The sequence below is a fragment of the Eutrema salsugineum genome, unplaced genomic scaffold, assembly GCF_000478725.1.
Source record: "Eutrema salsugineum unplaced genomic scaffold, Eutsalg1_0 scaffold_19, whole genome shotgun sequence".
Classification (NCBI taxonomy): domain Eukaryota; kingdom Viridiplantae; phylum Streptophyta; class Magnoliopsida; order Brassicales; family Brassicaceae; genus Eutrema; species Eutrema salsugineum.
Window position 1 is genome coordinate 1938354 of NW_006256838.1, and position 26490 is coordinate 1964843.

Sequence of the window (26490 nt, forward strand, 5' to 3'; positions counted from 1 at the left end):
CGAATGTAAATTTCCGTAGAGTTTTCCACCAAGTTAAAGTACGAAGAATTTTCTTGATGTATTGGTTATTTTATATGTTTTTGTTAAAGAATGTATCGGTTATTTCCAGTGTTATATCATCGAGAAAATGTTTTTCTAGAGAAAAATAATTAAATAAGAAGAGAAGTCTTGATAAGCTAATTTAGGTTTGATTTGAGTTAAGTTGTGGATTAGGATGGACACGCAAAATAGATTGTGAACCACAATAAATTTTGTTTTAATTAGCATACATATATCGACACACACACGTAATCTATTTATAGATACAACATCTACCTTTGTGGTTTTTCATATGTTCACAAATATTATTATATCTCTCGAGATTGATAATTAAACGGCCATTTTCACTCATGAAACTCTTAATCATTTTACAAATCGGTAACAAGTTAAACAAAAAAAACAGACGTCTGTTGGTTGGTGAAGGTATTAACCATCAAAATGATGATTAACAAAAAACAAAAATTAAAATCTCTTATTTTTCTTCCTTTAAAAATTCTTAACTATTTTCTGTAGTTACTTATATTAAATCGATTTTTCATAAGTTTACTTTGTTTTAAAATAATTATAAGAAAAACTATGTATATGTGTGGCGCAACACAAGAAGTAGAGTGAGCCACAAACGGGTTTGGCTGAGGACTGCGTTTTTCAACTCCCAATTAGGTATCGGGAAGAGTTCAAACTAATTAAAACATTGCGTAAGGTTAAAGAAACCAAACATTTCCTATGTTTTATTTGTCGTTATATATTACTATTGTTTTGTAATCTCAGATTCGCCACTTCATGTTTCACTTCTGCGAATCTAATTTAGTTTACTACAAACGCAGACAACCTTCTGAAGAATCTATAATATTTTATAGGTAGACGTGATTATGTCTTTCTAATATAATAGATAAGCTTAGCTTGTGGAGTGTGTTTGGTGATTTGAATAAGACCAAACCTCACCCTACAACTTCTCCTATAAATCCTAGTTTATACACTCTTCATTAACTTCAACCAAATTCCCACATTTCCCAAACTTAGATCGGATCAACAACACTGCTTTATTATATTGGAAAATCTACCACTTTCATTGGCTGAAAACGTAAAAGCTAAAAATTTGGAGGCATAATGCCAACATAATTAAAATGACGTACTCAAATAGGTTGTTTATTTGTGTGTATCAGCCAACAAATATTAATGAATTTACTTTTATAATAATAATGGTTGTAGTTAAATAGAATTAAATTATTGAATTATTAATTTTGTTGGCTGGTGTTCATTTGGATCTACGAAGGGATTAAATTTAGGCAATCGGATCAATGCAAATTAGGCCAAAAGTCCTTGTCGTCATGGAATCTTGAAACAGTTTCAGGAATTTTTAGGGGTTCTTGAAGCCAAACAAATCCCAATAAGCACATGTCTACTACACACAATCATATATCGTCAATTACGTATGCATGTACTACTGTATTACTTGATCGCATTTATTAAATAAAACTCAGAGGAGTAATCTTGAAACAAACACTATGATTAATTTTTTGTGATACGCAATTTTTATCCAAATTTAATCAAAATTTTGTAACAGATGTATCTATGCCTTGGTACTATACTGACTGTAATTGTTTTGCTAAAAAATTGTTTTGGATTCCTTTTTTTTGCAATATCATTATGTATGAAAAAATTTGGAGTTTTTTGTAACTTTGAAATGTTTTACTGACAAGGCCATACGGTAAAACTATAAGACGATATCTCTAATTTTAAATTATAATTTAAATATATAGCATTATTTGTTTGTGGATAATAAATAAAGTATATCTTTGTCGTCTGATTTTCATTTTTCAGACAGCCGCGAACGGCGCTTAAGGCTTAAGCTTCGCTGAAAACCTCAAAGACCGAGGATATATAAAACAAACAACAACTATTTATTTGTTATTAACTTAAAATCATAACTCCAATGTGGCTATGGTCTAAAAATATTATAAAAAGATATCACACAGATGATTAAATATTTTTGTATACCTGAAAAAAAAATTAGCTTAACAAAACAAAAAAAGAAATTAGACAAGAAATTAAAGTGGCTGATTTCCAGTTGATCGGCCACCTGAATCTCTGGAGCTCTTGTTTTCTTGGATTTTATCTTACACTAAGAGATGGACCAAAACACACATGCAGAGCACATCCACTGTATTATTTAATATATATGACTGATACTCTGTTACTAATCTAATTATTTATATATTTTTTTCCTGGGTGAAAATACCAAAAATTAGAAGCTTAAACAATTTTACTCTTTCCCCCCCCCCCCCCGCTATTTTATAATAACTTCCTTTTAAAGTTGTTTTTATTATATCATTTAAATTATTTTATATAATAATTAATTTTAATATATTTAACATCGTAGAAATTTGGTTAGTCATAATATGGGAAATTTGCTAAATAATCACAAAATTTTATTGTAATATTGGCTTTTAATCACTTGGTAAAGTTGTAGATTATTGCTAAATATTTTAATTGTTACCAAAAAAAAAAATGAAGTTAAAAGTTCCACCAAAAAAGAGGTTAGGATTGTTTGTGGTATATATATGTTCATAAATAATGCCTTATTGTAAGACAACAGGTCAACAGCACATATATTGATTCATGCAAATTTACGCGTAAAATCCGATTTTCCTTTTTGGATTGTGGAAGCAAAAACTAATCATTTACTATTGTTTTTCTAAGATACTGCTTTTCTTTACAAAAGGTAAATATTAAATTAAATTAACGAACTTAATTAATCAGCTTAGGCCTAGGCATTCGGATATTCGGTTCGGTTTCGGTTCGGAACCAATCGGTTCCAGATATTTCGGGTAGAAAAAATTAGGATCCATCAGATATTTTTATAAATTTTGGTTCGGGTCCGGTTCAGATAATCGGATCCGGATTTTTTGCCTCAAATTTTTAATTCGATTCACATTTTTTTAATAACAAAAATTCAAAAATATATATATCAAAACTTAAAAATATACCCAAAAGTCCCAAAAATAAAAAAAATATATCTGTAAAACCAGAAATATATACCAAATATCAAAAATATTAAAAAAAATTAATATTTAGAAAGATATATAATTATACTTTGGATAATTCGGGTACCCAATCGGTTCTCTGTTCGGTACTAGTTCGGTTCCGGTTCTTCGGGTATAAGAGTTTAAGATCCATCGAATTTTTTAAAAAAATTTCGGTTTGAATTCGGTACCTCCATTTTGGTTCGGTTCCGGTTCGGATATTCGGATCCGGGTTTTTTGTCCAGGCCTAAATCAGCTCTTTGAGTAACCGATTAAACTTTAAAGGCCTATATGAAATTTACACAGTTAAAATAATTCAAACTTGGGATACTCCTAAGTCTAAGTCTATGACCAGAATCAGTTTGAACTCAAGATTATATATTTATCACTCAATGCCGACATGGATGTTCTCAGTGAATCTATTTTGGTTTTAATTCTCATTGAATCTTGTAAAGCCATGCATGTATTTACTAATGTAATCCTAGCTTACTTCGATTAATATACCTGATCAGTTTCAATCTTCAGAATAAGTATTTGATGAAGTGATTGAGCGCCATTTATATTAGATATATATATTTTTTTTAATTTGTAAACAAGTAGGAATTAAAAAGCAGAGAAAAAAGGAAGAGAGTGGAGAAGAAGAAAAGGTAAGAAAGAGGCGTCTCCAAAGTGCATCAGCAAGGCGTGAAGAGAATCCACAGATGACACAGAAGATGAAAGAGTTGGTATCTTTCTTTTAGCAACTTGCAACTGCTACTCCTTCTATCAATTTTGATTTCTCTTCTTCTTCTTCTTCTTCTTCTTCTTCTTCTTCTTCTTCTTCTTCTTCTTCTTCTATCATTCACTTTTACCTTTTGTTAATAAGTAGGTTCCATGTAATAAACTAATAATATCAAACTACTTCATTATATGTGAAATATAAACATACCAGTGCATTAATCTTAGAGGTGGAATATTTCAATTCAAAAAAAATTAATCTTAGAGGTGGAATATATACCCAGCCCAAATTTAGCTATGAACACCGATATAACTATATGTGGGAGAAAAGAATACCGATATATGAATATCATAAATACCAAAACTACTGAATTTTGGTATTTTCTGTCAGATCTTTATTTGTTTTCATGATAGACCTTTAATTATAACATTAATTAATTTTTGTTCTTATGTTTTATATATACTACATAACAAAAATAGAGTACCCACACATCTATTTTTTTTGGTCAATTTAAATGTTATTTTATTAGGTAACAGTGTCTTAAAAGAATTAAAAAACGGAGACTAGTATACAGGAATACCATAATTTTTTTCTACATGCATTAAAAATATGGGTAACCAACATATCGAATCATTAAAGATTTAAACACTATCCATTCAAAACGGGACGGATACATAATTCTAATTTCTAGAGATTTGATATAATGATCTTCATCTCTAGTTTATAATCTTATTTGTAAAATGTTTGATGGGACCGAGTTTAACGTGTAGATCAAATTCGTCTTAGTCTATTAGTTTTTTTTTTTTTTGCCTAGTCTATTAGTTAAATTTGCGATTTAGCATTATCGTTCATCGATCCGGGTCTGTGTCTGTGTTTTATTGTGAAAGTTAATGCCTTTTGGTTAAAACTTAAAATCGCTGGAACAACAAAATTGAATCAGTCATTTTACCCCAAGAAAAAAAAATATTTGACATATATTATTATTTTCGTCATGCACCATCAAAGGTATATACGTGAAGCTTTGGTCTATTAAAAGCTGTAGCTAGCGTAATAAGCTGAAAATGTTTGAGAGAAGCTTGTTAAGTCATAGAAGAAATTGAAATAAAAGTGATCATAATCATTGAACATATTTCATTACATCATATCCCTTCCAAATTTCAATCATTTGCACATGCTCATCATCATCAATTGTATCCACCTCCTCTGACTCGATCTAAGCAAAACCATACACTTCCAAATGTTTAATTTGGAGATTTGGAGTGCATTTTAAGTTTCTAACATTACACCTGAATATACATCTCTTAATATTTTACCGTTTTCTTAAAATTATAATTTTAACCAACACAGATTAATGAAACATCTAAAAAATCATGTAACTTCTTTACGAAATACGAAAAATACTTGATTTCTTTAATCTTTTAGTCATTTCTGATTAAAAATAAATATATATATTAAGATTACAACGGATATAAACCAAAATTTCTGATTATAAAATTTTATCGCTCATGCTCAAAACTGTGTTGATCATTGTTATAATTAGAAGAAAAAAACTCCATTAGGCTCTTCTCTTCTTGGAAGATTTGGATTTTGAGGAAGAAGAATGCTTATCATTGCTTCTCTTTTTGGTGGATCTATCAACTCCATTTTGATCCTTCAATTTGCTAGATTTAACACTGATAATACCACTTGAAGGGATTTTTGAATGTTGCAGAGCCTCTGCTTCTTTGTCCCCAATTTCATATTGTTGAAGCTCTGGATCCATCGATCCTTCAATCTTCTTCTCCATCATTTGTTCCTTTTAAACACACGAGGACAAGTTCGTCAAAGTTATAACCGAAGCAATACATATAAAACATTTTTACACGGGAACGGGAAGGTAGGAGAATTACCTCGACTTGTTTTGCTCCTTCCCTGAGATCATCATCGACCGATACATTGTATGGTTCAAGCACTCTCTGCAGCCATGAACCGTAAATTAGCCTATACAAAATATAACCTCTAAAAAACCAAAACAGATGACACTCACTATCCAATTTTAAACACCAAACTATGAAAATAACTTGAAAGTTTTAGTCTTAATTCTCTCAGGAGTGCTCAGACTTTAAACCATATGTAGCACACAAAGCAATGGGCATCAAAGATCCAAACTTTGTTCTCGGTTTCGTAAATGTGTATTCTTATGATCATAATTGATGGATCAACTACTGAGGAAAAACATAATGGAGCTTACCCTTTTCAAACGAGGGAGTGTTAATTCAATCTCCTTTGCTGCAATTCCGTTCAGATAATTGTATAACTCTTTTCCGACCTTCAAGAGAAGAGAGTGTATCTGTCCCCTCTCCAACTGCATTTGTCTCTGCAAAAATCCAACATTCAATGTGTTTGCAGGTTTGACGTGGTGAAACATAATGACGCAAATGAGAGTAACAGCACATTACCTCGACGCTAGAGAACTCCGACTCCTGCAATCCCAAGCATAACAATACAGATGCTTGAACGTATGACAGTGATACAGGGAGCTTCTCTTGAAAATACAGATGTGCCAGTGTTTTGCAGATGTCATAAACCTTTCAACGATAAGACAATGAAACTGGTTACAAATAGAAGGAGAAACAGAAAGCAGTTGGTATTGATCTAAATCTATTTTAACAAGTTTATATGGTAGACCGTTTGGTTTTACTTCTGCGCCACCATTTCAACCTCCAATGTGTTTTGGCCTTTTGGATATAAATTGGTTCGAAGAGACCATTCCAAAAATGTAAATTTAGTTCTCAGAAAAGAAATCTAACCAGATTGAAGTCAGTCATATTGTTGGTATATTCTCTAAGCCTCTCCATATCAAATGGAGAAAGTATACCGTCAAGTGTCTTCAAAAATCCTTCTGATGAATTCCCTGAAGAATCAACCTCCGAGAAATTGATCCTGGGGTTTAAGACACTGCAGAAAGAATGATACAAAATAAATAATAATATGAAACTGATATTTCCGAAAACTAATGACAAGAATGCTTACCTCATTGCAAGTTTGTAGTCCATCTTCTTGAATTTATCACTCAACAGCTTAGAGAACCTTATCCTGAAATCTGAACAAAGCAAAAAAAAGTTGTCAAACATTAAACAAGAATAATGATACACATGGCAGATGAAGAAAGTTCAGTTCTTGATCAAAGAGTCAATAAACCTTTATAGAAGGGAGCAAAGAACCCCAACTCCGACTCGCTGACTTCTAGTTCGTCAGTCTTTAAAGGTTTTAGAAGCATACACGTGTGCTCACCAGTCACAGCACTCTGATCCAAGCACAGGGAAAAATCAGTGTTACAAAACCACTACTAGAAATGGAATCGCAAAAGCAATCAAGGGAAAAGGATGGAGGTATTCTCAACTGGGATTTGGCTAACGTAGAATGGAGCAAAATTATGTTTTCTCCAAAACCGGAAGAGGTCCAAAGTAAGCCCAAAGGAGACACCGATGTAGTGGAGCCTCTCAGGTCGTCGATCATGGAGTGGAACCAATAGAGGTGGAAGATTTGTGCGAGGCTTGACTTGCTCCTCGAGCATAGAGACCTGTCAGAAAAGGAATCAACTAAGCATGGTTACAAATAACTATACTACTGAACTTAAAAGAAGTAGCAGATTCTGCACTTAGAAAAATCCAAAGTATACAAATAGAAAAACCAGAAACCTTCTCAGCAGCCTCAGTAACTCTAATGGGTGATTGCTCTACATCAGCTTCATCATTTGCTTCTGCGATAGGAGCAATCTGACCCTCAAAATATCTGCAAATGTCAATCAGTATAGTAAGGAAGAGCAGCCTATTTGTTTAAGAGTATGACCTCAGACAGAACATAACATTGATATACGTAATGTATGGGATGCACAAGTATGCACATTTTCATGAATTTACCTGGTCAAGAGTTCAACTGCAGCAGAACCATATCCCATCTACAAGAAGACACTCAGAAACTTGTTAATCGCACACAAAACCTAACTGGACAGGTAAAATATGAGCAGAAAATATATACATTACCTTCATGGCGTTAGGGTGGACTGCTATGCGTACTATCCGAGCACCAGAAAGATGTGGAAATTCAATGTCCCGGAATTGTTCACAAAATTTCCATGGAATTTGGTCTCCATGTGGTGAATGACCATCCCTTAAACTTTTGAGGGCTGAGTTCTGAGATATCTGTCCTTCGAGACAGACCTGTATATAACAATCACATTGATGCTTAAGATCCCACACGTCTAAAAAACGATACAAGCTAGAAACTATGATTTTCCACAAATTGTGGCAAGGAACAGTTAAAACAATTTGATAGCTGATAATTTAATCTTTATAAGTCCATTTTCATGAATACTGATGATTCGCTGATCTAGGTCAATGTGAACATAAAAATAAAACTCCAACCGTTTTAGGTGTTTCAACAGACCAAACAGGTTAGTGATCAGCTTATAATAGTAATTCTACGGGGCAGAATAAAAAGCAATAATCTATACCTGGATAACACAGAGTATATCAGGAAGTTTCTTTTGTGACTCATCAACAGGACCTGTGTTTAAAAGCAGTTAGGCAAAGGTCTAAAGGTAAACTACGTGAGGAAAAGGAAAAATTGCATACCAAGTAACACGAACAAATGATGAGCAGGAGCATCAGCCAGCAGTTGAAGATCATTAGGAGAATTCTTGTAGTGAGAAGAGACACATAGCGCCATCATTCTCTGTAGGATGCACTTATATTATTTTTATTGTCAAAACAAAGGTAACAAAAGAATGTAGGATCCCAATCAACCCAATACCTGTAGAAACAATTCACTATCTTTGTGATAAGAAAAGAGTGTGTCTCGGTTGACATAATACAGATCACACTGACTTGGTAGAGGATGGCTACACAAAAAGAAGAAAGAAAAGACAAATCGATTAAAAACATTTCTAGACGAAATTACCAGAAGAAAGGACAATAGACATTATAAAATTTCAGTAATATATGCGAACCATGCAGGATTAGGCAGACTAGCAGCAACGTCAAGGCAAAGTAAGCCATTAAGCCAGGATTCTATTGGATCTCCAGAAGCGTATCTAATAGACTCATTAAGTTCTATCTTCTTGAAAAGGCAACCTACCAAAGTAACTTGAGAGAGTCAGAGAATTCTCCAAAATAATGACTCACATCAACTAGAGGCACCACAAAACACAGTCCATGCGAAAGAAATTAACCTTACTACATATAAAGAATGTATCAGATATACTAGTAAAGCAAGCTACTTCGCAGGGAATTTAGATTAATATTTGCAGGCGTCTTAAGGAAAGAAATGAAAACAAAGCTCATGGTCTTCAAAAAGAACATTTACATATATTCCCCAAGACTACAACAACTGGCCTTCAAATGACTTTGCCACCTAAATCATTACGATTGAGCTCACTGCTAAACTGAAAGCACTATACTTTTCCTTCCTAAACAATACGTAGCGGCATCTGAGCGACGATATTAAGAAAGATGAGTCTATCCTCTTAAGGATGATAAAGGGGCCTCTAAAAAAATCGCTAATAATTTTCCTATCCAAGAATGAAAGCAAGAAGCAGCAGTTCGATACCAGAAAGAGAGCCTTCAAGACCAGTAGCAGGAGCCCGGCTTTGCTCATCTAATTGTTGGAGGAGTTTCAGGGATAAAGATCTACCAGTGCCTTCATAGCTTTCAACAAAAAGAAGAAGAAACAGGTAAATTTAGCACCATGATGATCCCTGAAGTAAAACCAGAAGATGGATATAACTTTCCCGTATTATGGGGATATCATCAAATTATGTTGCACGTACCCGCTGACAGTTGACGATAGGAAAACTAGATAAGGACCGAGCAAAGACTTCACAACTGGCAAAGGAATAGCTGCCGCTTCATCAATAACCAGCAGCTCTACTTGTGAGAGCTTCTCATGCTCGTGCGGTTGTATATACTGCATGGAAAAATCAAGAGCAAGGAAAAGTCAGAGACGGACACAAATCACAGCTTAATGAACATGAATTAACTGAGGAATGAAGAAACCTGGATAGTTTGTCTATGCTGCTTGAAGATATTTATCCGTACAATAGCTTTTTTGAAGTCCGGATTCGCACTTTTCACAACATCATAATCAAGGTGCTCCTTTAAAGAGAGAGTGAAAGGTATTTAAGAAACATATATGACCACATCGCAAAACAGATTAATGGGTTCTTCTTCTTTGCTTGAGCTAAAGTACGTCTACTTCACTGATTAACTCAATAAATATGCAAGTCTCTGCAAGTTCTTCTCAATGAAATGGAACAAGTGCTATATTAATATATTCTATAGGAAAAAAGATTGATGTACCTTATATTCAAGTGCATCAAAGCCTTTGCAAACAAATTCAAAGAATGTCTTCAAGTTGTCTGGGCTTGGAGCAGTAATGTAAATATTTGAGTACCTAAGAGCAAATAAAACACATACCAACAATTTTAACAAACATCTCAGAAGAATTACTGGAGAGAAGAAGAAAATATGGGAGTAAATATACCCAGCAGCAACAGCCCCGGCAACAGCTAAACCAAGTGCAGCAGACTTTCCACGCCCTCGACTAGCAATCAAAGCAACAATGCTACGGAGCGCCTTATCCAGAATTGCATCAAAAAATGTGACAACAGCTTTACCCTACAGAAAGAATGCAGAATCTCCGCTAACATCAGCCATGGAACAAGAAAGATCAATAGCAAGACAACAAACAGTTGATAGATTTGAACCTGATCCAGTGTACAGCATTTCTTGATTAAAGGACCAACTGGAAAATCATCACTTAGTTCATCTTTCAAACTCTTCAGGTCTCGTTCTGCCTCAGAAAGCCCCTCGGAATCCTTTGGTAGCACACAATATTGAAGAGTTATTACTACTGAGTAATATTTTAAAAACATTTTCTCACAAAGAACTCAATTCACTTCGCTATGAAGATTACCATTTCTGTTGGAACTTGCGTAATATATCTGATATGCGAGGAAAGCGGTAATATATTCAACTCATCATCCATGACAACGCATGCTTTGCATGATGCAATTGATAGCAGAAAACGTTCATTAAATCGGCCGGCAGCCTCAGAATGCGACTCAGTTCGGAATCTGTCATGGACATCCTAATATGAAAAACATAAAAAACTCATGTAACAGCAGTTAGATGGTGTTTTTGTCCCCTTTTCGTAAAGTAAACAATAAGAGTATGAAACCTGTGGTTCATACCATAACCATTGTGCACAGACTAGTAAGCGATGCAAGTGATCGTATTATTATTACAATCATCCCACCACCTTCCACAGTCTCTATAGTCCTTGCTAGTAGATTGGGAGTCAAAGCTTCAAAATCCTGAATTTGGCAAGAAGAAATATTGACTATCACCCACGAAATGAAACAGGGCCAGGAGACAGTAATCTGGTAATGAATATGGAGAAAACTAATTCAAGATATGAAGAATTCAAAGTACCTGTAAGATGCACATGCCAAAAGTATTTCCCAGAATTCGTTCAGAATCTTTGTACAAGCAATGAGTTACTCTCCCCACATCAAGCAAACGCGAGAATGCGTCAAGTTTCTCTGGATCCAATTGTCCCCTCTCCCTCATTCTCTTCAGCTGCTTCGAACGCTTTTTCTTATGACTGCAAACAATACGAAGAATGCAAAGCTCTCACTGAAAAATTCTGTTGACCAAGAAAATAACAATACACGAACAGACTTTCATCATTCATGACAAAGTTATCAACTTTCAATTGACTCAGGACAATCAGAATCTGCCCTAACTATCCAGAGGACGATTAAAAAAGACAAAATTCAAACAGAAAAGCTAAAAAAGAACGATCTAAAGCTTCAGAATTTAAACCTGCTAATGTCAAGTTTGTCCTTGTAGCACCACAAGACACTCGGATTACACTTAATCACTGCCTTTGACAGCATATGATGGAGGTTCACTATCTGTTAAGGAAGAAACACACACACACACAAACAAACAAAAGAGAATTGTAGAATTAATATCCAACAAAAGTATCAGTGATATGAGTCAAAAGTCGAAAAATGTAACACCTAACCTGGTCACGAGACTTGTCACCGATGATGACAAACATGGAACGGTGTCTCAGTTTGACACCGTTTTCAATCAGAGTCCTGATACGTTCGTCTACCTTCTTCCTCATTCTTGCAACACTAGTTCTTTTCCTTCTACTTCTTCTTAGCACACAGAAGAAAACCCAATCAATAACAGAAAACTGAGTTTTTTAGCAAGACTTTTTGCTTTCGAGTGGTGAGAATCAAACTGATGAAATCGATTTCTTTAAATTTTCAGTTCAGAATTAGGATAATTTATGCTGATTGAATGTGATACGTTGTATGTTAAAAAGAAGAAGGAAAAAAAGGGTTCGATCCAAAAAAAAAAAAAAAGAGTAGAAAAGGAAGAATTGAAGGAAACGATGATACAAAAATGAAAACGACCGGAAATTAGGGTTTCAAAATTGTGCAGTAGGGTTTATGAAGGAAGGCATAGATTATTAATTTTGAGCTTTGACCATCTTCTCCTTTTCACTAAAAGAAAAAACTAAAAAAAGTTCGCATCAGGTAGGGTCGAACTCTCGAGCATGGGGGTAAATGTTATGTATAATATGTTCGGTAATGATGTTAAGATATAATTGGGCTGCTAATGGGCTTGTAATCTCATATATACAGAAGGAATGGCATCTTGGATCCTAAAGTCTAATTGGGCCTAAAAGACCAATATCTTTTTGTGATGCCCAGAAAAGAAATATCTGTTTTTCAAATCTTTGATGATCGATTCGACGCGGTCACGCGGCTGTTAGCTGTCTTTATGACTCTTATCCAACCAAGTTCGAAACGAAAACGAGTAGAATGTGAAAGCACGCGCCAAATGGAGCGCGTGTGGAGGAATCCGTATCCATCTTCAACGGGCTTAAGATCCAATTTGAGTCACTGTGATGGTGGGAGTGAGAGGAAAGCGTCATTCTTACGGTTTTTTATTTAGCTTCACAGAAGCAAGAAGAAGAAAAAAAGAACTCTTTTTGAAAGCAATCATTTTTTTCTTTCAACGAAACTTTCAACCAACACTACTTGTTGTTGTTGCTGCTGCTCTTTCTCTTCGTTTTCTTTCCTTGTCTTTCCCTTAGATCTCTTTCTTTGAACTCTTATCCTTTGGATTTTAATTCGATTCTTCTGCTTGGTTTTATCACTTTCTTTTATAAACTCAGTGTTTCTTCTGATCTGGGTTGTGCTCTCTCTGCTAATTTTAGTTGTTGGTTGTAGAAACATTTGAGCAGATAGATCGAAACCCCAAGAAAAAAATTAGAAAAGAGAAATCCTTTTGGGGTTTCTGATTGGGTTTGTTTGTCTCATTCTGAGCAATGAGTTCACAGGTGAGTCTCTCTCTCTCTCTCTCTCTCTCTCTCTCTCTCTCTCTCTCTCTCTCTCTCTCTCTCTCTTTCTCTCTGTGTTTTTGGTGGTAGTGAATCCTGTGTTGACTGTTCTGTAGAAGTTTTGAATAGATTGGAAGGTAATTAGGGATTGTTTTTCTCCTTGGACTGTTCATGCAATTAGTTTTCTTGAAAGATAATGGATTGAACTTGCTTTTAGCTTAGTTTGAGGTTACTACTGAGTTGGAAATGATAGGTTTTGAAGACATCAAATAGTTCAATGTCTAGCTGTAACTGAAATGTTGTGTTGCTTATAAATCCCTGTAATGAAATCTTGCTTTCCTGTTGATGATTGCGCTTGACCCTGTTTAGTCAATGAATAGTTCCTCATGTACATGTGATCCTAAATGGAGTGTCTATTAACTGAATCATCACCAATTTTGTGGATATGGAAAAAAAGGACAATGCTTTCACATTTTCAATGCTCTAACCTTTAGCTCTCTTAAGACAAGTTCAAGTGTGTGTTTGAATTGAAATAGCCCTTCAGTATGTGAAAGAAACAACCTTTTTAACTTGCAGGTTTCTTGTCTACTTGCTTGAGGCTTTTGGTTTCGTAGAATCGAATAGAGTTATGAGAAGAGGTAGAGGAAAAGGCAAGAGGCAGAATGCTACTGCTAGAGAAGATCGTGGAAGCGGTGAGGAAGAAAAGATTCCAGCTTACAGGAGAAGAGGAAGGCCACAGAAGCCGGTGAAAGATGAAACCGAAGGAGAAGATGAGATCCTGGAGAAGGAAGAAGAAAAGGATGATGATACAAATGGTTCAGTAGTAACAAGTAAAGAAGAAGTGACTGAGAATGGGAGGAAGAGGAAGAAACCAGTAGAGTCTAAAGAGAGCAATATAACCGAAGAAGAGAATGGGTTAGGATCGAAATTAAGCACAGATGATTCAGTGAAGTCATCATCTATTGGGTTTAGACAAAATGGGAGCAGAAGGAAGAACAAACCAAGACGAGCTGCGGAAGCAGTTGTTGAATGTAATGGGATTTGAAAAGAGGTTCTTAAAATGCTTTTGGAACCGCACTTTTGTTTTTTTTTTTTTTGTTTTCTTCTTTTTATTGAAATACTTTTGTTGTTAGGACACGAGTTTTATGCGGCTGCGTTTTTGTTTTCATATATGGAATCAGGATTTTCGAGTTTTTCGGACACTGCCCATTGTCCTAGTTTTCATGGCGTTTTGAAACTATTATCTTTTGTGAACAGAGTAGATCCTAAAACTATGAAATGCAACATTTATGAGTTGTGAAAAGTGGAAAAAAAAATAACAAAAAGTTTCAGAGTAGGAAGAAGAACAAAAGAATCAAAATTTTACTTTTCCAGGAAAAAAATATCAAGAAGATATGGAAATTAGTCAAGCGAGACTACGGCTTTAGGCTTTTTTTCAGGATTATTAACATTTTGGAAATGAAAAGAAAGGAGCCAGATTGTGTAATAAAGCAAACACAAAAGGAATAGTAGAAGCTAACTGATACACACAACCCAATGAAAATTTTAAGTACACAGATTCTGATGGATACATGACCACGAATCGAACTTCCCATACTCCCTTTTGAAAAGAATAATAATTTTGGTTTAATTTACCAAGAAAGATGTTGCATTGGATATTGTGAAAAGAACAACAAATCTAATTGCAAAAAGAAGATGTCAAAAAAAAAAGGTTCTAATTGCAAAAAGAAAAAAGAAAAAGAAAAAAGAGAGTGAGTGAGAGAACAACAAATATTTTTAGAAAACAAAGCAGAACTGAACCATTCTGAAATGGTTCGATAACCTACTAGTTCCTTGAAGAGTCACATCCTTAGTTGAGTTCCAACACTCTCTGTCTCTCTGCCCATAATTCTCTATTCTTTCTACTGTTGTATTTTTAAACTACTAATGTCCTATTATTGTTGTTTCTGCTGCTCTTTAATTAGTAGCAATAGTATAGCTAGCTATTGTATTTATACAACAACATAAACCAACCATCATCCATTTATAGGTCTTTGGTCAGCTCATATCTACAAACTACAATAAAGGTTAACATTTTAACATCATTTAACTAATAATTGTAGAATAAACAGCTAGATTTTACATGGGAGTTATGTTCCCTGGTCTCATTTAAGGATATCATTGTGTACGTTAAAGAAGAAATAAAAAATATTCCACACGCCTTTTGTGTGTATATATGTTCATTACAAATTACAACAAAAAACACCAATCAACGCACCCAACATCCCCAAAACGCAAACGCGAAAATTCGTAGCTGTCGTGGCCTAGTATCAATCACTCTTGAGTGTCTCTTCTTTTGTCAGCTTCTCTCTCTCTCTCTTTCTCTCTTACTCTCTTTCTCTCTGATCTTTTAAGAGACAGCAACAACTAAAATCAGCAAAACCACTTTTTTTTTCTTTTCTTCTTCCTTCGTCCTTTCTATTTCCAGGCTCAGTACTTACAGAGAGAGAGATGAACAAAGGCATTTCTTTCTCTGTCTGAGTAAGAGGAAACCAAAAACCATTATGGAGTTACTAATGGACTCGGGTAAGAACCGGACTCGTTCTGGTGGTTCTTCCTCCACCGAGTCATCTTCTTCACTCAGTGGTGGACTCAGGTTTGGTCAGAAGATCTACTTCGAGGATGGATCGGGATCCGGAGCCGGGTCAAGCAAGAACCGGGTTAAAGCGGTTCGTAAGTCGTTGACGGCGAGGTGCCAAGTGGAAGGTTGTAAAATGGATCTAAGCAATGTAAAAACTTACTACTCGAGACATAAAGTTTGTTGTATTCACTCTAAATCATCTAAAGTCATTGTCGATGGTCTTCATCAAAGGTTTTGCCAGCAATGTAGCAGGTTTCTCTTCTTTCTTTTTAAACAATTTTCACCCTCTAATTTATTTACTCTTTTTGCCACTCCCGGTGATCGGAAGAGTCTTAAAGGAAACTAAAGCTTTAAGCTTTATCTTGTTTTGACCCCTTTTTGTCTTTTTTTTTTTGTGTTTGCTTTGGCTCTTAACGTCTATGAAGAGTCTTATAAAACTTTACAGCTAGTTATTAATGTGATCTTGTCTCTCTTGTATCTGGAGATAATAATATGAATTATTACGTTGCTTTTTGTTGAAGCTTCTTTTCTCTTTATATCATTCAGGTTTCACCAGCTATCTGAGTTTGACTCAGAGAAACGAAGTTGTCGAAGACGGCTCGCTTGTCATAACGAACGACGAAGAAAGCCACAAGCCACAACGACTCTTTTGACTTCTCGTTGCTCTAGACTCGCTCCATCTCTTTACGGTAAGATCTCACACTTTTCAGCTCAATGTGCCTTAAAAACAAGTTCTTTATACCTTTTTATGGTGACAGGAAACGCCAATGCTGCCATGATTAGAAGCGTTTTGGGAGATCCTACTACGTGGACAACCGCAAGATCAGTGATGCGACGGTCTGCACCGTGGCAGATTTACCCGGAAAGGGAAAACCATCAAGTTATGAATGTTTTCGCACATGGAAGCTCAAGCTTTACCACCACAACACGTTCAGAGATGGTGAACAATATTAGCACAGACTCAAACTGTGCTCTCTCTCTTCTGTCAAACTCAAACACAATTCCGCAGCAGCAACAACAACAACTTCAGACATCAACCAATATCTGGCGACCAGCTTCAGGTTTCGAGTCGACGATCGCCGATAGGGTTACAATGGCTCAGCCACCGCCCGTTATAATCCAGCATCAGTACCTTAACCAAACATGGGAAATCATGGCGGGCGAAAAGAGCAACTCACAGGATATGTCTCCTGTTTTGGGACTGAGGCAAATCTCTGAGCAAGATGATTTCCATAGAAACAATGGCACCACAATGGGTGGATTCGAGTCGTCTCTTCATCAGCAGGTTCTGAGGCAATACATGGAACCTGAGAACACAAGAGCTTATGACTCTTCTCCTCAACATTTCAATTGGTCTCTTTGAGTCTTTTTTTTCTCTTTCACCTTTTAAAGACTTTTTCTTGGATTAACTTGTTCATCTGCACCAAGAGCCTCACCTGTGAAAGGTTACTACTAAGACTTGATAGTCGCAAGATCTTATCAAATTATCTGTTCTATGCTACTCCAGACAATTATGCCAGATAATGGCCTTTGATTTGGATATTATTTTAATGGTTTTTGTCTTCATCTTTAAGCCAGTTGTTTTTTAGTGATGATCTCTTTGTTTTGTTTACATCCAATAGAAACGCACTTTTACTTAGTTTGAGAATCAGAAACATCGTCATCAAATTAGATATTGTTAATCAAATCGGAGTTCTTACATGCTTTTATCATTCTACTATCCATCAAAGCATGAGTTATATCATATATGGGAATTAACAAGTCCTTAAAATCCTTTAGTGTGTACCTCTTCACCTACCCGCTTATGCGACTGCAAACACTCTTTCTCCTGTCTCAAGCTTCCTCTTCAGCCACATAACCATGAAATTTTCAGCCTGACTCCAAGCTTCTGCAAACATAAATTGCGTTTGTGTGCTTTCAATTCCATAGCACTTTGACTTATCTAGTGATCATCCTCGTCTACGCCAGGGCAATTGGAAAGAAGAGCTTCAGTCGTTTCATACTGATTCACATATCGTGAAAGTTTTGTTAGCATACTTACACAAACTCAATACTTAGCATTGGCAAAAACAATGATGAACGTATCAATTACCTGGAACCCGCAAAAAGGGCAATACCGATGTTCATCTCTCAGTTTCATTAATATCTCTTGCAAATCCTGCAATGAGTAAAGCTGAAATTGTCATCCTCAAGAACATAAAGAACAATGTTGACTCTCAAATTGTCAACTGGGAGCCTCGAACTCTACTCGACCAGAAACACCAAACCAGTGCCAATTCTTGTTTTCTAGACAACGTACCTCTTCAGTGATCTCCTCCTCTTCTTCCTCTTCTTCATCAGGCTTACCATCCCCATCTTCCTCGTTTTTCTTCTTGGGAACAACTTCTACGTTCTCAAGCTGATCAAGAGCTGCCTTGGCCTTCTTAAAGTTAATCACAACTCTTTTATTACGCCATTGACACTTCTGTCTCGACCCGAAATCCTCCAACATTTCCTCAACCTTTCTCTTCTCATTCTCCGCCTCAATCACCTCTCTTTTCTTCTTTTCCTTATGTGGATCCTCTCTTCCCACACCGGCCCTCGACCTTCGAATATCCATGGTCACTGGCTCAGCTCTACCTGACCCTTCTTTACCAAGAGCAAAGCCTGGTTTGTAACCCATTTGCTTCAATAGCTTAAAACCTACGTTAGATTCTCCAATCGGGGTGTCTTCTATACGAGCCAGTGTCTGCTCATCCTCTTCTATTTGCTTCCTCTCTTTCTCCAATCTTCGCCTCTCGTGCCAATTGAGATTCTTTAACTTCTTCCGAGATGGTTCAGAGATTACAGTTTTCTTTTCAGATTCCTGCAAAGCACTCAGATGATTAGCACTTGCATTTTCTTACTAAGAGATCAACAAGTGAACTCTGGACTTTCAACTAAATTTCAAATCACACTTCTTCAATAAGGGTAAACGAATTGAAATATACAACACCCACCAAAAGACAGATGATAAACGAACTAAATATTTGTACCCACTCGTAATCAATCAGAGAAATTCCGCAAAAGGGCAAGCTTTTATCTAAAAAGTTGGAAACTTTGTCCTGTAACTGTAAATACCTTTCTTTTGGAGGTTTGGGTAAGCTCAGGTGGGATGAACTGAGACAGGTCTCCCATGTAGTCATCATTCTCTTCTTCTTCGTATTTCGCTGATTCCCCTCCGAGCCCAGTCAGATTTCTCGTCGATTCTGCCATTATTGCCGACGGAGCTTGCGACGACGGAGAGAGGGCATAACCAAAAAAAAAGAAGAGAAAGAGTAAATTAATGGGCTTTATAATGAGGCCCAAAAAGATTATCTAGATCGAACTTGGGCTTTCTCTCGCGCAGGCGTCTCGTCGCTGAAGAACATCGGAGATATACATTTTTGCTTCTCTGCTGCATCTGTCTTCTTTTCCATCTCTCAGTTCTTCGAGTTCCCAAGGTAAATTTACGATGAATCTCCACTATTCTTTTCCTTTTTTTCGTTATTTCCGTAAATTTCTCTGCTTGTTAGTATTGGATTCCGGATTACGACTTTGTAGAGCTTCCACACCTAGGAGCGTTGCTCCTACATTAATCAAATCTCCGTTTCTATGATCCATTGCTCTCCACTTGTAATCTGTGTTCTTAAGCCTGATGATCGTTTCATGTATGTTGTATATCAACGATCTGGTAGTGGATCAAACAAATTAGAGCCCAATTGTGATTTGAGAGGCGTAGAATTTTTGACGAAACTCCTGCAAATTCGTGTCTTTGCTTCATTTTGCATTCATTTCCAGTTTCTCACTGCTCGATTACTGAGGCTCTATTGCCCGATGTCGGTTTAGACCATAGAACCCATTTGAGCAATAGGAACTTAATTCCTAAAAGTTGTGTATTTCGCACTCAGTTTTACCAATTTTCTTTGTGATTTGACGTAAAAGATTAAGCTTTATCCGTAGAAGAAATCATGGATCCTTCTGAAATGAGATACCTGGAAGAGGAAGATGGAGCGATGATGAAGACGATCAAAGGTGCTGTGACTGGTTTTGCAGCTGGGACTATTTACGGGACTGTCGTGGCAACATGGAAAGACGTCCCTCGTGTCGAAAGAAATGTTGCTCTTCCAGGACTCATCAGAACACTGAAGATGATGGGAAGCCATGGGCTGACATTTGCTGCCATCGGAGGTGTTTTCATCGGTGTTGAACAGTTGGTGCAGAACTATAGAGCTAAGAGGGATTTTTTCAACGGTTCTATTGGGGGTTTCGTTGCTGGAGCCTCTGTTCTTGGCTATAAAGGTAACTCATCCAGTTCTTTTTTTGGCTGCGTCAGTGTAGAACTAGTGTCTCAATGATTCGTTCTTGTTGTTCTTTAACAATGGGCTATGAACTATGAATTCCATTATGTAGAATCTAGGATCCAGGTTTGGGATTGATACGCTGTTTGAGTTATCTGTTAGGTTGTTTGAGTTATCTGTTGAATTAACTAGAAGCAATATGAGTTTTATGATGTGGAACAAACTCTATTGTTTCCAAGAATCTGTCACTCTTAAGAGTACCAAACACGATTATGACCATAATACCACAGTTTTAGCCTCTACTAGTACTATACAGATTTGCTCTACGGTTTTCCGAAGCATACTTATTAGCTTTTTATCTGGTGATAGTCATAGTGTACAAACCGAAAGTCCATATAGAGGTTTTGGTTATTCTGTTGTTAGAAATCTACATATACATACTACAACATTTGCTTCTATGCCATTGTAATCCGGGTTTTGGTTGCATTTGTTCCTCTTTTACAGCAAGGAGCATCCCAACCGCAATATCTGCAGGTGCTGCTCTTGCAATCACCTCGGCTTTGATCGATTCTGGTGGCCAGACCACGAGAGTAGACACGGGTAGAGAATACTATCCATACACCGTCGAGAAGAGAGCCGAAGCTGATTCTTGATTACCCTGATGGTGACGAAAAGCTATTGTGGAGAAAGTAGCAACAAAACATTATTAGCTGATCCTGAATTCTTAAGATCTTCCATGTCTTTTTGTTTTGTATCTGGAGATTACTCTGCAATTTCCCATATCTATGTCGGAATGTTTCTACAATAAAAAAATTATTGCGTCTACTTGTTATCTAACTCTTCCGTTCGGACAAATCAGTTCATCTCTGTATGCTAATAGGTTGGAGGGATTCGAACTACTTCCTCCGAGCTAAGACAAGACAATAATATCAAAAAAAAGTTTTGCAATTTCTGCTTTATATGTTATAACAATTCAAGGAAGCCATCATGCTCTGTTCGAAAATGAGATTTTGAAAGAAAAAAAAGGAGAAAAGAGGACAAAAACGAGGGATTGAAATGTCAAAAGGAACAACCAAAGCAGAATAAAAGAAAATATTAATCTAAAGGAAAGCTTTAGGGGAGGTGTTCTGTGCAGATAAGTTACGTGGTGCGTATTGGTTCCAAACTACAAATCAGGCTGATTTCTCTTTTTCCTTCTTTTCTTTTTTTCTGGATCTTGGATTTCTTCGCTAGCAATATGCCACAATATGATCGAGAGAGCTCTACAGGAACGAAAGATCTTCCACTTGGTATTATTTTTCATTATTAGTCACCTTGTAGGCAGTAGAGTTGCCTTATATTCCCACTTGCTGTCAGATTCACAGCAGAAACAGAGAGTCAAAACCAAATATATGATGCACGTAAAGTAGAGTGGGTTTTGATTTCGAAAGTTCTTACCATAGAGCCAGTCTTTGAAATAAACATGGAGTGCGCTTGATAGCTCCTTTTTCCGGTTTTCTTCCAGAGGCGTTTCTCTTAGCGATCGTCTTGTTTCTTCAAGGCTCTTAAGCTGATGAAACCAAAAATATTGGAGTTAGGAAGATGCGAACAAGTGCTCCATTTCTTACTAAAGAAAAACGTAAAAACATACATTTCTCTGCTGAGCTGCCATGTAAGCATCTGGCAATGGAAAAGGATTGTCTTTCGTCGAACCAATCTCCTCGCCGCTAAACCAGGTTGGGATCTTCACCACAGACATTGATACCACAGATAAAACATGTGATTAGATGATTCTTGAATAGCATTCACCGGTTATCAGAGTCAAATTAGACCAATAAAAACAGTGTGTACCAAAAAGTTTATGAACTGGTCAGGGTCTACACAAGCAGCCGTTTCAGCCTGTGCATCTGCGACACCGGCAGGATGTGACAGTGAGTCATGTGGATCCACTGCTCCCAGTGCCAATGGTTTGTCCCATTTGTTGATAGTTGGCTCAACCCCTACCTCACTCATGTGCTCCTCCAAATGAGAGTAATATGTATTATATGGAGCCACCTGGAAAAACACCAAACAGATTTTTTAGAAGCCTGTAACTACTAGAAACCTGTTCTATGACACTCTCTCGAAGCAAACATCAGACTAAGAGGTATTTCTTAATCAATATCTTCATCAACACTATAAACTAATGAATGGATAACACCGCGAAGATATTTCCACTAAACTCAGTTCACATGTCCAGAAGAGCATATTTACCAAACTAATGCTAGTAAAAAGTCTTGCCTCTTCACTAATTTTAGCTTTAATCATAAAAGTAAAGAAGAGTTGCGTATGCACTATGCAATATGATATAAATACTTGTGAGAGAGAGGCTTCACCTGCAGTTTGTGGTTATCACCAACAATCAGTGGTCGCTGATTTACTCCCAAGAAGAATACACATTCACGGCAATTGGCGATGCACACTCGTTTGGCAGCTGCAATCACATGAACTCTCTCACAGTGCTCAACTCTTAATGCCTGCAGAAGTAAATGAGAAATTGATTTTCTGCATCTTCTAGTAAAAATTGGCACATATTTTAACCTCTGAAATGTTGCCTTGAATATCTCCGCTAATGAGAAAGACGAAAGGATTATTGTGTCATACCTTGCCAACAGCTCCCAGAACTATAGTAGTATCAGAACATCCATGCACAGTTGCATATCTCAATGGAGCTAAAAGATAGATAACAGAATCATGGCAATTGACAACCTGCAAAATACACGGAACATTTAGTTGACATGAGTTCGACTACATGACTGGTAGGAGAACTGGAGCAAAGAGTAATCCAACTGTATTTAAACACAAATCAGTTGTTCACAGCGAACCTTCACAGATCTACCCCTTAGATCGGAGGCCTGCTTAACAAGTGAAGTCTTGGAGACTCCTTCGATTAAACACGGGCCTTTACCACTGGGTGCAACCTTGTTGGGAGCAGCACAAGCATCTGACATCGCATCGTCTTGATCAGAGGCATTAGAAGGCCCGTTCTCTTTCCCAGAAATTCTCTCAGTAATGCTTTCTAAAGCGGTAGCTATGTTTTGCAGAAGCCATTCATGCACTTGGGAAGCAGGGACTGGAACAGCAGGCATATCCGGATCAGAATTTGCAAAAAATGGAGTAGATTGGCTCAGTGGAGATACATCAGAACCCTTATCACCAAACTGAAGAAGAAAAGCCAGGTGCTCAAAAGCCTCCATAGAGAGAACCTGAAAGATATTGAACAAGCAAAACAATTTATTTAGTTTGAACCATCATGAAATAAGCATCTAGCTTGAGACTTGTGTTCTCTTTCATTCCCTGAAGAATTCTTATTCCAACGTCAAATTTTATATCATGCTCTGTAGAAACAGTGACTCTTCTCGAGAAAATAAAGAAAGACTAACACATACCAGTGATTCTTCTCCTTCTACAGGCTCTGCAAGGAGAGAAATGATGTTTGCTAAATGTTTTTGCAGATATGACAATTGATGAGCTTCATCATCTGCTTGTGATGGCATAAACCGACGGCTGTTGCTGCGAACAAGCTGCAAATTGATGAAAAGGAAATATAACTAACATTTTAGACCCATGTGATGGGAAACAAAAGCATACCGAAGAACAATGACCGATGAAACGATAAGAAATATTAAATAAGATGACTGCATCCTCAAAGACACAATAGACCAGCCCTACCACAAACAGGAATGAGAATGTCACAGGAGTCGCGCAGTAACCATTGCCCCAGAGTCATCAAAGAAACGGGACAGGCATTTAAGAGATGATAAAAATGAACAAGTTACCGAAATGAATAGGTAAATATTACTAAAAGCATGTGCCAATGCGCGCATTTCAAACACCAAGAACCTGATACAAGTATCTCACACTACAGCAACATGGCAACATTAACATTAGCATGCTTATTTGATGTAGCTTCAAATACAATGATATTACATCAATACCTTCACCACAAGAAGACAAACAGTTTCGTATTTGAAGCAATAAGTCAGTATGCATTTAGAATACGAACATCGTTTCCATTGAGAATTATTACGGACATACATCTAAACACTACTTCCACCATCAATTCGAAGAAACACCCAAACTTGCAACTTTGCTTTACTCTAGGTTTCAGGTAAATCAAACCAAAAACTTTAGCTTGCATTACAAAATTTTGTTGAATTCAATGCAAAATGGAAAGAAAATGATTCTCTAACCCTCTTAATAGAGCTACCACGTTCTGTTTTCATATTTCAACTAAGTTAATTCCATTCCCACACCAAATAGATCGCAGAGGGGATCACTGAATATTACTTGAGGCACATTATAATAAGGGGGCAAAAAAAAAGTAACAAACTTGCCTGAATTGGGGATAACGCCGACAAGTATCCATCAAAAGCGGAAGTCGAAGGCCAAACATCGGCCACCGCAGCGGAGTCCTTGTGCGTCCTAGGCAGCAATTTCTTATACGATTGAATGTACAGAAACAAAATTAGATCCCGCAAGTCAGCTCCGACGGAATCAACTTCTTCTGGTTTCGCTCGAACCAGAGGATCGGACTCGGAATGGAGAACCGAACCGAGAGTCTCGAGAACGAGACGCGCATGGTCGCCGGAGATCTGGAGAACGTCGGCGACTGCAGCCGATCCGACGCGGTTATTCGAGGCGGCATCGGCCAGCTTTTGCTTGACGGGAGCTAGGGTTTGGATCGGGTCGGTAAAAACGAGCTTCTGGATCGGGAGGAGTCCGTGCTCGAAAGACACCCGTCTCGGATGGATAACTGAATTCGGATTCGGGTTCGGGTTAGTTTCAGGGTCGGGTGCTGAAGGAGGTGGTGATTGGTCGATGAGGTCTTGTTCTTCAGTCATGGTTCCTCGTGCGAGAAGAGAGAGAAACTGGTCCGGTGGTGAAGTTGCAGATCTTTCTTTGGGTGACGAATAATGTCATTGAAGAGGGAAGAGGAGAGAGACGGCTATAGTGCGCGCACGTGTATGCTATTAACCTGTACCTCATTTCGTTGGTCGTTGGATTTACGAGTAAATTAACCTTTGATCCCAGCTATGACACGTCAGAGGAGCGATGATAGTAGTTAATAAAAGAGGACCCTTGAAATGAATGCAATTCGCATTTAATTTTTGTTAGGCAATAAGTTAGGTGATAAACATTGTCAAAAAAAAAGTAAAAGGTAATACAATAATCATAAGTCGTAAACCTATACTGTTGTAGGAATACCGGTAAACATACTTTGTTACTGATAACCAAAATTAATTTTGTAACTTCTCATCGTTGTCTTTAATCAGTAAATGAAATGTGTTTGTGACAAAAAGAAAAATTGTCATTTTTAATCGTTATTGGAGGTTTGTGTGAACGAAAAGGAGAAACGGAAGTTTTGGCAGAAACACAACAGTTATTGCAATTTTTATTTATTTATTATTAACGAAAGCCTAAACTTGCAATTTACAGAAGAAACCCCTTTAACAAGGGAAAAAAATAAACAATTTACAGTATGATTTTTTCCGCTTGTTTAAGAAACCTGTATTTAACGACATAGTGTGAAAGTCAACACTATCAGCTTGGGATTAAAATAGTTAAGCTGAGTAATTAATTGGCCAGTTTTAAAAGCTAATCATTAATCAGTAGTTAAATATGGGACAATATTTACAGTATAATCGTCAAGGCCACGAACATTATCAAACTAGCACAATACAATTACCGTGAACATTTAAGATGGTTGCAGTCCTAATGTGCAATTGCAACGATACTACAATCGTGAGTGGTTGTATTTAGCCCCTCCTCTATTGAGAGAAGCATAATATTTTGACAAGTGGTTACAAACGTTTAACACATTGACGTACCTTCTAATATCTAACCGAGATATTAAAAGATAGTAATTTAAACTTTTTGAAAACTTTGATTTATATTTGTCTTCTTATAACACTCAAATTATTACTACTAGTTTTTATTGTATATCGTAGTCGGTGGTAAACGGTGGATTGGATATCTCGAAGTCGAAACTCAACAATTTCCGATCGTAGCATGAGCGAGACGTGTCGTTTGTAACGATTACCAAGTTCTTCCCTTTTTTCCCCCTTTCCAAAAGTTATATTTTAATATTTTTGTTTATCGGAAAAAAATGTCACATACTTTTGGTTAATATAATGGTTAATATAATTCCAAATACTTGGAGAAGAAGCATTCGCTTCTCGGTCGCACATCATAAAGATAGAACGGAAAAGAAGAAGACGGCCTCTTCTTTAGTAAAGGTTCCACGTATTAGGCATTAAAAAATCGTAAGTATTAAGATGAGTAACAAGACAAACAAAACAATAATCAGGGTTCTAAAAATCGGTTTAGGCTCTAAAAATCGGTTTAGGCGGCCGCCTAGGACACTAGACA

The 26490-nt window shown here is 36.7% G+C and overlaps 6 protein-coding genes across 8 annotated transcripts; 3 read left to right on the forward strand and 3 right to left on the reverse strand.

The window, feature by feature from the left end:
• Window positions 1–5211: 5211 nt before the first annotated feature.
• LOC18019802 (RNA cytidine acetyltransferase 2) lies at window positions 5212–12177 on the reverse strand. Its single transcript, XM_006402760.2, has 26 exons — window positions 11851–12177; window positions 11646–11737; window positions 11253–11424; window positions 11012–11134; window positions 10735–10908; window positions 10526–10636; window positions 10303–10436; window positions 10119–10212; window positions 9816–9914; window positions 9590–9726; window positions 9370–9467; window positions 8771–8894; window positions 8575–8662; window positions 8397–8496; window positions 8276–8328; window positions 7806–7982; window positions 7683–7720; window positions 7461–7554; window positions 7163–7342; window positions 6961–7066; window positions 6793–6862; window positions 6570–6717; window positions 6219–6347; window positions 6011–6136; window positions 5670–5735; window positions 5212–5575 (listed from the first exon to the last, which is right to left on the reverse strand). Exons 1-26 carry the CDS (start codon window positions 11953–11955, stop codon window positions 5336–5338), a joined length of 3078 nt encoding a protein of 1025 aa, XP_006402823.1. The 5' UTR covers window positions 11956–12177; the 3' UTR covers window positions 5212–5335.
• A 557-nt stretch (window positions 12178–12734) lies between these two features.
• On the forward strand, window positions 12735–14397 carry LOC18019803. The gene is made up of 2 exons (XM_006402761.2): window positions 12735–13182; window positions 13759–14397. The coding sequence occupies exon 2, from the start codon at window positions 13811–13813 to the stop codon at window positions 14225–14227; it is 417 nt and encodes a 138-aa protein (XP_006402824.1). The 5' UTR covers window positions 12735–13182; window positions 13759–13810; the 3' UTR covers window positions 14228–14397.
• Window positions 14398–15638: 1241 nt separating this feature from the next.
• LOC18019804 (squamosa promoter-binding-like protein 15) lies at window positions 15639–17374 on the forward strand. Its single transcript, XM_006402762.2, has 3 exons — window positions 15639–16054; window positions 16349–16491; window positions 16561–17374. Exons 1-3 carry the CDS (start codon window positions 15726–15728, stop codon window positions 17163–17165), a joined length of 1077 nt encoding a protein of 358 aa, XP_006402825.1. The 5' UTR covers window positions 15639–15725; the 3' UTR covers window positions 17166–17374.
• A 73-nt stretch (window positions 17375–17447) lies between these two features.
• LOC18019805 (G patch domain-containing protein 11) lies at window positions 17448–19050 on the reverse strand. The gene is made up of 4 exons (XM_006402763.2): window positions 18902–19050; window positions 18102–18647; window positions 17895–17960; window positions 17448–17804 (listed from the first exon to the last, which is right to left on the reverse strand). The coding sequence occupies exons 1-4, from the start codon at window positions 19034–19036 to the stop codon at window positions 17745–17747; spliced, it is 807 nt and encodes a 268-aa protein (XP_006402826.1). The 5' UTR covers window positions 19037–19050; the 3' UTR covers window positions 17448–17744.
• A 52-nt stretch (window positions 19051–19102) lies between these two features.
• Window positions 19103–20925, forward strand: LOC18019873 (outer envelope pore protein 16-3, chloroplastic/mitochondrial). 3 transcript variants are annotated; one of them, XM_006402764.2, is made up of 3 exons: window positions 19103–19263; window positions 19745–20101; window positions 20605–20925. In XM_006402764.2, exons 2-3 carry the CDS (start codon window positions 19771–19773, stop codon window positions 20751–20753), a joined length of 480 nt encoding a protein of 159 aa, XP_006402827.1. In that variant the 5' UTR covers window positions 19103–19263; window positions 19745–19770; the 3' UTR covers window positions 20754–20925. The 3 variants fall into 3 exon arrangements, with proteins under 3 accessions (XP_006402827.1, XP_006402829.1, XP_006402828.1); XM_006402766.2 differs by having other exon boundaries at window positions 19146–19263; window positions 19763–20101; XM_006402765.2 differs by having other exon boundaries at window positions 19223–19263; window positions 19766–20101.
• A 102-nt stretch (window positions 20926–21027) lies between these two features.
• Window positions 21028–25011, reverse strand: LOC18019874 (TBCC domain-containing protein 1). Its single transcript, XM_006402767.2, has 9 exons — window positions 24456–25011; window positions 23508–23642; window positions 22944–23324; window positions 22723–22827; window positions 22455–22595; window positions 21931–22134; window positions 21731–21823; window positions 21538–21649; window positions 21028–21449 (listed from the first exon to the last, which is right to left on the reverse strand). The coding sequence occupies exons 1-9, from the start codon at window positions 24960–24962 to the stop codon at window positions 21406–21408; spliced, it is 1722 nt and encodes a 573-aa protein (XP_006402830.1). The 5' UTR covers window positions 24963–25011; the 3' UTR covers window positions 21028–21405.
• Between the last annotated feature and the right edge of the window lie 1479 nt (window positions 25012–26490).

Coding starts and splice junctions, on each gene's coding strand:
- LOC18019802 (XM_006402760.2), bottom strand. CDS start 11,955: ATGAGGAAGAAGGTAGACGAACGTATCAGGACTCTGATTGAAAACGGT. Junction 9,468..9,589: donor CTATCGTCAACTGTCAGCGG/GTACGTGCAACA, acceptor TTTTGTTGAAAG/CTATGAAGGCACTGGTAGAT. Junction 6,718..6,792: donor GACTACAAACTTGCAATGAG/GTAAGCATTCTT, acceptor TTCTTTCTGCAG/TGTCTTAAACCCCAGGATCA.
- LOC18019874 (XM_006402767.2), bottom strand. CDS start 24,962: ATGACTGAAGAACAAGACCTCATCGACCAATCACCACCTCCTTCAGCA. Junction 23,643..24,455: donor CGGCGTTATCCCCAATTCAG/GCAAGTTTGTTA, acceptor ATCAATTTGCAG/CTTGTTCGCAGCAACAGCCG. Junction 21,824..21,930: donor ACCAGTTCATAAACTTTTTG/GTACACACTGTT, acceptor TCTGTGGTGAAG/ATCCCAACCTGGTTTAGCGG.
- LOC18019873 (XM_006402764.2), top strand. CDS start 19,771: ATGGATCCTTCTGAAATGAGATACCTGGAAGAGGAAGATGGAGCGATG. Junction 20,102..20,604: donor CTCTGTTCTTGGCTATAAAG/GTAACTCATCCA, acceptor CCTCTTTTACAG/CAAGGAGCATCCCAACCGCA.
- LOC18019803 (XM_006402761.2), top strand. CDS start 13,811: ATGAGAAGAGGTAGAGGAAAAGGCAAGAGGCAGAATGCTACTGCTAGA.
- LOC18019805 (XM_006402763.2), bottom strand. CDS start 19,036: ATGGCAGAATCGACGAGAAATCTGACTGGGCTCGGAGGGGAATCAGCG. Junction 18,648..18,901: donor CCCAAACCTCCAAAAGAAAG/GTATTTACAGTT, acceptor AGTGCTTTGCAG/GAATCTGAAAAGAAAACTGT. Junction 17,961..18,101: donor AGGAGGAGATCACTGAAGAG/GTACGTTGTCTA, acceptor TACTCATTGCAG/GATTTGCAAGAGATATTAAT.
- LOC18019804 (XM_006402762.2), top strand. CDS start 15,726: ATGGAGTTACTAATGGACTCGGGTAAGAACCGGACTCGTTCTGGTGGT. Junction 16,055..16,348: donor TTTTGCCAGCAATGTAGCAG/GTTTCTCTTCTT, acceptor TATATCATTCAG/GTTTCACCAGCTATCTGAGT. Junction 16,492..16,560: donor ACTCGCTCCATCTCTTTACG/GTAAGATCTCAC, acceptor TTATGGTGACAG/GAAACGCCAATGCTGCCATG.